Below are 10,842 nucleotides of genomic sequence, written 5' to 3' on the forward strand. Positions count from 1 at the left end.
ATTCCGCATGCTATAAATTTTGCAGACTCTATAGATTCATTCAGGGCTGAGAAAATCTTAAATTCTAGCCCACTCACTATATATTACACAATACTTGCACAGAATATACAAATACAGCAGAATAAGAAACTTATAAACACATTATTTTAGCACGTTCCAAAACGTAAAATAAATCAAGAAAAACCACATTCATTTTCAATCAATGAATGAATCTACTAACACTTAACATCATACCTAGTGATTATTGCCATCCATCAGAGAGTTTCCTGACTTTTACTGGAAGAGAATTTCCTAACCATCACAAATGGTTTTGATTAGGGCTTCTGTTTCCTGCCAAATGTTGTATAAACTTAATAACGTGATACGTAAGATTACAACATCAAAATGACCTTTTCAACCAGTACCTGAAATCACCTTTTAACTTTGTTCTCATCAGGGTAGGTGCCATCAGGCCTACGATACTGAGCAAGTTGATTATTAATTCTTGAAAGCGCCTTTTGTGAGTGGACCAACCGCTCCCCAAGATCGTAATCAAATGGCCTCACTGAGCTACTACCCGTTTGTGGTTGGTTACGTCGTTGGGCCTCCTTCATGCTGAATAGCCTTTTTACCATGCCATCTAGTTCCGCAACCCTCTTCTGTAGATTTGATTTGTCCATCTGTAAATATTTTAGCAGTTAATCTTAATATATATTATAAACCTTCAGCATATCATTCTGTTACGATACAATGTGTAACATATATATAAACCTTCAGCATATCATTCTGTGCAATCAACAATTGATCTCGCTCTCGTAATTGTTCCACAACAATCTGTGTACCGAGTTGATCTGCTTTGTTTCTTTTGATTTCTGAAATATATCTGCAGGAAAACATTATCAGCAATTCCCAGCTAATAATACCAAATAAACCTTGCAAGGTTTAACAAAGAACCACTAACCTGAGATAGCTCTGAAATACTAATCAATTACATTGACCAACAGGTGATATTTTACCTTATATTAGCATTAAGCATTCTTAGTGGAATATTTCAAGTTTAACTCCTGATTGATATAGAAAAGACAATGCATATTACCTATCTCTTTCTTCCAGTAAATCATCAATCTGACTCCTCAGGTAGCTAAGTTCTTGCTCCTAATCACGGAAAATATATTAAAGCCATGAAGCAAAACCAATGAAATCACAAAACAAATCCTGTAGAAGTATACCATTGCAACAAATTCTTGTCTATAATGTTGAGCCTCCTCAATTAACTTTTGAAGTTGATGTTGGTCGACTATATTCTACAACAAAACCACAAGGTTTTTTCGCATATTAGATTAGAAAGGGAAATCTGAACCAATATTTTTTTACGCAAGCCTAAACTTACAGCATAATTTGTGATATCCAATTTGACACTGAGTAAATCACGAATGACATCGTGTGTCATACTTTCAGTATTGGCCAGCCGAGTATTCAGCATACACACCTGAGGCATAGTGGATGGACATCTGCTCATTAGATGAAACTCATCACAACAAAAGGAAGTAATACATGGCATTGAAAATAAAAGTAAGATCATCGATACCAATAACAATAAACACGATTTCTTTGTAAATATAAGTAGCAGAACAGAAACGTTAGAAATAATAATATCCCCTCCCGACAAAAGAGATAAGCTGCATGATGGTGCTAGGCTGGCAGACTCACATGAAAACATGATGGTTGGAAAAGTTTATTTACCTCTTTATACCTACTGGCTGCCAGTGCCTCTAGCTCTTCTATATGAAGTCTAGCACTTGCTAATTCCTGATCTTTCTCTTGATTCATATGCTGGACCAGTCCAGAGATGCATCTAAATGGTGAACTCGAACCTCTTGTCCTTGCTGAGATTTTATCAACTTTTTCTACGGTTGATGTGGCAGATACATTTGATAGATCTGGTTTAACTTCGTGAAGCATTGCTTCCAGGGTCTTGTACTAATCATAAGACACAAAGTACGTGACAGTAAATGACGAAAGTTTGTTAATGAACAAGAACCAAATACCAAACAAAACAAATGCAGGTTTACATATCGGTGGATGAGATTGAACGCAACAAACTTTGTGATTTTTCAACTCCATCGACTTCTCTTTTTGTTTCCTTAGAGAAAACATTTCAGGCTTATCTTGAAAATTGGCATTCAGAGAATTTTGATAATATGAAATGGATTCTGAACTAATAAGGTATGTAAATTGACATAGTACTATCGTGAGTTTTTTATAGACACTTGTTTAGCTAAGTTTTTTTTTTTTAATAGTTTAAGTTCTAATGTTAACCAAAAATAGGTATGCTTGTGGTGTCTGTTCCCAACACATTCCATAAGAACAAGCATAGGGGCCGTGACTTTACCTTATGTTGATACTGGGATGCCTGTGCTTCAGCATGCAAAACAAGTTCAGAAATATAATCTTTGAATTGTCTGATCTGCAGTGTATGTCAAACAATTGGCATCAGCATACAAGAAAGAACACTATGACATTACCTAATTATAACCAATGCAACTAAACCTCCTTAGCTTGTCTCTTGTTCTCCTCTTCAAGAAATCTTATTCGGCTGCCAGCCTCATTAATTTCCAGGATTCTGGCATGGGATTTCCTGTAAATAAAATTTTTTTATGCCTGAAATAATTTTGAAAGTTATAAATAACATGTTCATACAAATAAATGATTCTTCTACCTGGAAAAATGATCTTCAAGTAGTGATGTACTTGAGGTCTCAGAAGCCATACTTTCAGTAAGGTCCTCAACAGTTAATAATCTGTGTCTAAGTGCTTGAAGTTCCACTTCCAATGAATCCCTTATCAACCTTTGTTTTTCTACCTCCTCTTCCATTTCATTCACCTAAAATATGAAAAAATTTAAGGCAAGTCTCAAGTAACAAACAAATAACAGAACAGCCATTATGAGAGTACAAGTTCATATAAGAGTTACCCTTCAGATTCAGAAGTGATAAAAGTTGCAGGTGGACAGCATAACAAGTAATGAAAATTCATCCATCTAGTAGTTCAATTGCAACTCATATTCAAATTAATTTTTAATTTTTTTTCATGAAATTAGAGTCCAAAATGGACTTACTTTCTTCTCCAGTACGTTTATGGTGCTCTCAAGCTCCTCAACAGAATGTTCCAAAATCTTGACCTCCTCTTCCTTTTGCTCAGCATACAGTTTCCTGGTCTCTGACTCCTGGAGATTTAAACTTGAGTTCCAAAGTAGAGTTGAAACTTTTTACAGAGTTAAATGCTTCCAGCTTAACATACCTGACGGGCTTCGGCAGCAATAGCTTGGTTCTCGTCTGCTAAAGCAGAAACCATATCAAGATTGTATTGCAAAGAGGTGAGCTTTTCGACAAGTTCATCTCTCTCTGAAGTGGACTCTGCTAAGGCAACCTCAGTATCTTCCACCGAATGAAATAGTCGTTTATCTGGTGATGAATCATCACGAATAACTTCTCTATCTAGACTTTTGATAACTTCTCTTTGATCTTCTATTAGCTGCTCCGCGTATGAGTTTTTCAGATAGAGATCTTTCAGAAGATCTTTCAACTCAACATTTTGCTCTGACAAAATATGTAATGCTCCTCTTGTCTGGTTTAATTCAGAGTTTGAGTTGGATAAGGCTTGCTCAGCTTCAAACAAGCGGCCTTCAAGTTTCTTGTTCTGAATGAGTGTATCATCATGTTGAGTTCTTTTGACCTGCAGTTCATGCTGAACTTTGTTCATAGCAACAATTAACTTATCAAGTTCATCCTTAATGTCCTTCCTGTGGGAAGCAAATTCTTGGAGCAAGCTGAAATCAAAAAGTAAACCTTTCAATAGAACATCTTTCCGTTCTAGCTCTCTCTTGAGTTCAGAGTTCTTATCCACAGTGTCACCATCCACCGGGTCCAACTCTTGAATTTCTTTCCTTGGAACACATGCAATCTGATATTCTTTCAGTTTCACAGGCTGAAGAGCTGAGTTAACATCTTGACTTTCATAACTTTGTTCAAGATTGTCTGCAACTAGTTCATTTGGCCTTCTGAATTTGTGCGAGTATTCTCCCATTTGGCACTGCAACACAAGTATGCTAATATCATTCTGCATTGCATTGCAGATTAATTCTTCCAAGGGAGATCTCAACCTACAGAAGAAAACTTGCAACTCCGCAACAACTTGAATGGCATCAGCACGTGCAGTCGCAAACAGTTGCTCCACATCTGTCCGAGTTGCAAGAAAACATTCTTCAACCAAAGACAATGTGTTAGTGTTTTCTCTCAAGCTAAATTGGATCTCATCATGTATTACTTCGTTCTCTCCATCTGTAGTTGCAAAAGCATTGGTGTGGAGTAATGGCAGATTTCCAGCAACAGTGAATCTAAGACCGCTTGTGGGACTATTAGATGTCCTATTTTCCACCAACATAGGAGTTTTACCTTGATTGTCAGTAATCTGATCCTTTTTGGAAATATCTTTATCTTCTCGAAACTCTTTCACTTCAGTTGAGTCATTTGTCGTTCTGGATAACTGGATATCTTCTGGCTGCTGAAATTCAGTCAGAGCAATTGCAGCACCCTTCAGGGAGTATAATTTCTGTTCCATTTGCATCACAGTGTTTTGTGCATTTTCCAAACTCTTTTGCAGTAATAGAATAGTTTCTTCTTTTCCAACTGATATTTTAGCAGCTTTCTCAACATGTTCACTAATCCAGTTATTAGTATTCGGAAACAAAGAGGAGATACTGCTTATTTCGCGAGAAGCATCAACCAGGGATCTAGAACCATTTATGAGGAATGTTGTTAGCTCCAAGGTTGCTCTTTCCCACCCTTCACAGAGCACTCTTATTTCTATCTCCTTAGCTGCCACAGTGTCTTTGAGAATTAAATTCTGTTCAGCCATAGAGCACAAGCTTACTTGAAATTCTGACTGAAGTCTATCTCTCTCTTCTTGTAGATGAATGGTTGTTCTTGTGGTTTCCATTCCAACTTCATCGCGGACTAATTCAGTTTGTTGATCTTGAGATATCAGTGTTGGATTATCTTCTACATATTCTCTGTTAAATATCTGTGCTTGCTTGAGATCCTTGGACAGTTTTTCCAATTTCGTTTGCAAATCAAAGATGCTAGTGCCTTCACTGCCTTCGGTACTCGAAGTTGGATCCTGCTTTCCTGAACCAGATAGTTTTATGTCAAAGTCCTCAAGTTTCCTCTGTACAACTTCTTCATTGTCCAGCATTTTCATTAAATGTTGATTTTTGGTCTGGACTGATTCTAGTTCTTCAATTAATTGAAACTGCTCTAGTTTCAAGGCTTCTGTCAAAGGTTGTGCATCCATCAGTTGTTTGTGGGCATTGTCACACTGCAAATTCAACATATATCCCACCTTCTCATTAGAAAGGTCATAAATATCTTACTAACCTAGTAGATTCCAACTCATCTGCAGAATCACTTTTAACACATTATAACTCTGCAAAGTAGCTAGAAAAGTGCATGTAACTTATCCTTACTGAGTGCAAAGGATCTTGATTAGAGTTCATTCTGATTATCAGTTTCCCCCGTAATTCATCAACTTCCCTGCAAAGCAAAATGTAGACAAAGGTGAAATGATGAGCTAATTCAAGCAACTAGGCGACCAATTTCATTAAGTGGATATGATAAATCCTAAACTAATGCACCAAATCCTTTGTACGTCATAAGGAGGACAAGCTAAACACCGTTAGGACCAAAGCCAAATAATACAACAGCTAATGAAAAAAGCAAACAAACAGAGCATTAACATAGTGATTGCTAAAACAATCGTAATTTTATTTCGATAATGCAACTAAAATGTTAAACTGAAATATGTTTAACGGATAAAACAAAAGGCATTAATAAAATTAGTTGACTAAACTAATCAACAAGGAAACAGTGAAAAAAGAGTATCAAAGCAGTCAAGATAAATGTGAGGCTTAAGAATACTGTAGCCTACACCTAGATGAGCTTGTCTGTCAAAATTGAGCAAGTAGATTCACCTGATTAATTTGGAATTCATATCTTTGCAGCATTGTAACTCATTTGCAACTTCAAGCTCCTTCAATTTCAGGGAAGATATAATAAGAAATTAAAGAACTTGAATTGTTTGGAACTTAATTAAACAAAACAGATAGTGCTACATTGTTAACCTGGTCTCCGCTCACTGGAGATAACTGATGGTGTGTAGAGCTTTCTTCGACGGCAACTGATTCCAAAAGCTTCATTAATGTGGACAATGCAATAAAATTGTCATCAACGGATAAATCTGTATTAAAATAATGATAAAATTCCAGCAAACCTGATTGCGCAGCTCTGATATTTCAGCAAGTAATGTTTCTCTTTCTCCTTTTTCATAGAAATCCTGAAACCTGCAAACATGGGAAGCAGGATGATTTAAAAGGTACAATCATATCCACCAAGAAGCATTCTAGATGTATTCATGATGATTACAGTCTAATTTGCTCGAGCAGTCTGATATTCTCCGATCCTAATCGAATGACTTCTGGATTTCTCTCAATTTTTGCTTGAAGCAACAGATTTTCCTCTCTTAAAGCATTGTTGTTATCCAGGTAAAATTTATCATCGGATACCAGTCCATCTATCAGTAATTCCAAGCAATTTATCTTTTCCTCACGGAATTTGAGAATCATTTTATCATGCTGAGTTTCTTCTTCTAGCTGGTGAGCCTGCAAAGGTTTTCACATTTATTTATCCAGAAACAGAAACACCATTACAGAACACTATAAACCAATTGAAGAATATGTGATATACCAAACACTTGAAATGTTCAATTTCTGTTTTCAGTCTTCTAACTTCTGTCTCAGCCAATTTCTCTCGTCGTAGGACACCGTGCAAGATAGCTTTGAAGCGTTTGTTCTGCATTAACAGTTTAGTTGAGAAATTCGTATAGCCTTGAATAATGAACAAATTTCATTTAGGATTAAACATTACCTTCTTACTTCTACCCTTTGGAATCTTATTCTCGTCATAGATATTAATTTTCTCGAATGGCTCGGGACTTTCAGAAAAGTTACCCAAGCTAGATTGTTCAGGTCTTGGAACGATATCTGTAAATTCCATTGACGTATGCTGGTGCTTCATCAGGAATGACAACTGATCCTGTTTAAAATGGATGTGTAAATGACAAGCTTGCAGGAGTCACGTTTGTATACTCGTGAATTAAGTTTCTACCTTTAATTGTTGGATTTGCAGCTGCAATGCAATTACACCCGTTGAAGCATCTTCATTTATTTTAGCCTGAAGAGACCAGGGTAATTAACCAAAAAAAAAGGGATTTCAAAGTTTCAATTTTCTACGGAAAACAACTTTGTAAAAAAATTTATACATTGTTCTGGATAAGCTTGGCACGTTGTGCAAACTTCAAAGTGCTCAAGGTCTCATTTGCAGAGCTGCAGAAGAAAATAAAAATATATAAGTCATTCTTTTGTTCAAAATAACCACTTGCATTATCGCTTCAAGGTTATCTTACCAAATAGATGAGCTGACATTTGCAATAATGGTCGTTTTGGAATTTCCACCAAGAGAATCCTGTATTCAAAAGGTGTACGTAACTACAGAGCCTTAATATACAAGTTCAATGAAAAGAAATTATCGAGTATGTACTACGTAAAATTGTAAGTTATAACAAAAATTTATATTTCTCTAACCTGAAGAAGAAATGTTAGCCTAGAGTCTCGGTAAGGTACGTGTCGGTGTTTCCCTTGCGCTACATCCACCAGAGACATAATTACGAGTCTAAAGGCACAAATGAGCAGAAGAGTTAAAGTCCATACCTAAAAGTGAAAAAAATAAGATAATAATAATAACAATAAAACTCAGTCAACTGTTGTGTCTTCGGGGTGTAATGATATCATAGATGGATACACAGAAATTTATGTATTATTAGAGACTGAGAGCATCAGCAGAAACCTAACGCAATATGAGATAAGAAAATATTACCCGAGAGTTGATAGAGACTTGTTAATATTTGCAGCTTCTTTCAAGCGGTCTCCTTCTGCCCCTGAGCTCTTCTGCCTATTATACATGAAATGTTATTCCAACATATTCTGTATCAAATTGGGATCAAATTGGGATGATTTTCCATAAGACCAGCTGTTACCTCTCAGAACCTGCTAGGTCAACTAAATTCAGTCTTCCAAACCTAAGGTGGGCCATAGAGTCTTTCTCCCAACGGCTTTCAATGACGCAAGTGAAGACACTATGTGACCGGCTGCTCTCGCTGTTCATATGAGTTGCAGCTATCTTCCTATTTGCAGCCCCCTATCCAAGATATTGTCAGACGAGGCAAGTTTCAACGAATGGAAGATTTTCAATCAAAGATATATAACTTCGTGAATCACCTGTTGCAAAAGTTGAAGCACGTCATTAACCGTTCTGACACTGTGCTCGGTGAGGTTTTCAACATATACACCTGACTTTGAGTCTTCTCTAAGCTGTACTTATCAGAAAGACAGAGTAGATGATTTGTTATAAAAAGGACAAAAGAAAAGTTTCAGTTGACCTCAGGATTGATCTGGATTATAGTTTATTTTAAATCAAGCAAACTTGTAATTACCAGAAGATTAGTTGATGAAGGTTCGAGAAGATCTGTTATATGCTCATTGTATATCTCCAGGAAAGAACATTTGCAGCTGTATATCAGTCTCTCTTGCTTCCTGCTCTCTTCTTCCTTAAAGATGGACAAGAATCAATGTGATACAGGCAAAACTCTAAGAGCAGCCGAACATGAAAAAAAAAAAATTTGTTTTATCAACCTTTGTGATCCTTGTGAATAGATACTCAAAAATGCGAGGAGTAATACCACAATCATCACTGAGCTTTCCATCCATTTTATCAATTTCACCCATCATTGTATACGTCTTTCCACTACCTGTCTGCAATAAGTTTATTCAAAATTTTGTAATCTGTTTCAAACAACAAGATCAATATACTCCAATAGCAAACTGCCTCAACAGCACCTACCTGTCCATAAGCAAACATGCAGCTATTATACCCAGACATGCAATTATCCACCATGGGCAGTCCAGCAACTCTGAAAAGGTTATCCTACACAAAAATCAAATCGACACAACAGCAGTTTCCTGAGTTACACAATGCATGATTATCCACGGTTTGAAACTAAATGTCCAAGTATTAAATCCAATTTAGTGAACAAATCATTACTGAATACATTATTTGCATCTCAGACCCAGTATTTAAATCCAATATAGTCAACGAATGGGCACCTGTGAAATACTTTCACAAGCTACGTGATCAAATGTGAATCTGGTTTCGGGGTGCCCTAGCCAAACCACCGTCTGTCCACTCTCTTGCCTCAGGCATCTCCCATGACCTTGGGAGATGAGTTCGCTATTATTTAATGGTCGAATTCGAATCAAAACCTGCATTTATTTAGGGAAAAAAATGAAAATCCAAATCATTCAACGAGAACCCATCTTTAAAAGATAAAAGAGAAATCAAATCAATGAATCAACCTGCACATTGCGGTCATTCCAAAAGGAGCGATCATCGTCAAGTTCGAAATGTGGAACATCAACTAATATTTGTTGGGGAATGACGACAGAAATCCCCCTAGAAACCCTAGGGAAAGGGCCTCCTCTTCCTCCGCCATTACGTAGCTGAGAAGGCAACCTCGTGAGAGTACTCCCAGATGCAACACCGATATTGGAAACTCTAGGCCCGCTTCTGATTGGTGTGGTTTGAGCTGAATTGGTTTCCGAAATAGTTAGTTTACCTCTACCACAAAACTTTGGAGTTTTCAGAAGTAGGTGGGTTTCTACAATTCCGTCGGATTTTTTAGTAGCAGAAGCTATAGATGGGTCGTGAGATTGATGCAAATGGTACTGGGACGGGTCGGGTATAGAATTGAGCGGAGCTCTTGATGGGACAGATGGAATATGATTGGAAGAAGTGTCGAAATCATTCTCGTTTGGAATGGATTGGAATGTCTTTCGATGATTTGAGTCACTGGACATAGTATGAGGGAGTAAAAATGGAGGAGGAGATTTAATGGAAGTTTGTGAAAAGGGGGAATTAGTACTGAACTTTGAAACATGCGAAAAGGGAGGGTTGAACAATTGACGATGACGATGATCAGTCTCGTTGAATCGCAGATGCTTTCAGGGGAAATGGGGAATTGTGGAAGAGAAAGTGATAATGAAGAAAAGAAAAGGCTGAGCTTGAAAGCTGTGAATCGAAATGAAGGATAATAAAAGAAGCCCGCTTTAAATTCAAATTTCAATTAGGGATTGAATTAATTGCTTTGAAGCTGCCCCTGGACTTTCTATATTTTCTATATGACCCCCCCCCCCCCCATTTCCTTTTCTTTTCTTCTTTTTTTCCTTTTTTCATATTTGTATGTATAATGAAGAAATATAATAATGACATATATAGAAAATGTGTTTATCCGTTGGCAAAGAAAAACAAGAATAGTTCTAAACTTGGGGGAATTGAATTTCAAATCTAGTAGTAGGGCCCCACAAATAAATAAATAAAAGGCCCAAGGCCCAGTTTATTTTTTTGCAACAAATAAAAGGCCCACTGTGCAAATATAATAATCGTGAAAATGACGGGCCCACTAAAGTAGGATTTTTGATCGACAAACGCATAGTTATTATTATTATTATTATTATTATTATTATTATTATTATTATTATTATTATTATTAGGCTGCACCTATTTGCAATCTCAAAATTTCTAAGCGCAAGACCTTACTTCATGCAAGATCAAAATATAAATAAATTTACTAAGAGCAAGACTGGAAATTACAAATATGACCCCAATATTAATTCGGATATTATTAATTCAAAAAATGC

At 36.6% G+C, this 10,842-nt stretch overlaps 1 protein-coding gene across 6 annotated transcripts; it reads right to left on the reverse strand.

The window, feature by feature from the left end:
* Nucleotides 1–8: 8 nt before the first annotated feature.
* On the reverse strand, nucleotides 9–10,388 carry POK1 (phragmoplast orienting kinesin 1). Of its 6 annotated transcripts, none has more exons than XM_012995313.2 (31): nucleotides 9,502–10,388; nucleotides 9,253–9,408; nucleotides 8,990–9,073; nucleotides 8,782–8,901; nucleotides 8,583–8,696; nucleotides 8,368–8,460; nucleotides 8,127–8,287; nucleotides 7,967–8,041; nucleotides 7,675–7,762; nucleotides 7,497–7,555; nucleotides 7,353–7,416; nucleotides 7,199–7,264; nucleotides 6,959–7,126; nucleotides 6,779–6,883; nucleotides 6,458–6,693; nucleotides 6,306–6,375; nucleotides 6,157–6,225; nucleotides 6,007–6,065; nucleotides 5,503–5,569; nucleotides 3,279–5,354; nucleotides 3,097–3,204; nucleotides 2,699–2,862; nucleotides 2,530–2,617; nucleotides 2,372–2,446; nucleotides 1,723–1,959; nucleotides 1,370–1,468; nucleotides 1,209–1,283; nucleotides 1,076–1,134; nucleotides 751–862; nucleotides 415–659; nucleotides 9–323 (listed from the first exon to the last, which is right to left on the reverse strand). In XM_012995313.2, the coding sequence occupies exons 1-31, from the start codon at nucleotides 10,000–10,002 to the stop codon at nucleotides 299–301; spliced, it is 5,718 nt and encodes a 1,905-aa protein (XP_012850767.1). In that variant the 5' UTR covers nucleotides 10,003–10,388; the 3' UTR covers nucleotides 9–298. The 6 variants fall into 6 exon arrangements, with proteins under 6 accessions (XP_012850767.1, XP_012850768.1, XP_012850771.1 ...); XM_012995314.2 differs by having other exon boundaries at nucleotides 9–330; XM_012995317.2 differs by having other exon boundaries at nucleotides 9–291; nucleotides 405–659.
* Between the last annotated feature and the right edge of the window lie 454 nt (nucleotides 10,389–10,842).

Source organism: Erythranthe guttata, chromosome 7, assembly GCF_056151865.1.
Source record: "Erythranthe guttata isolate IM_541 chromosome 7, IM_541, whole genome shotgun sequence".
NCBI lineage: Eukaryota > Viridiplantae > Streptophyta > Magnoliopsida > Lamiales > Phrymaceae > Erythranthe > Erythranthe guttata.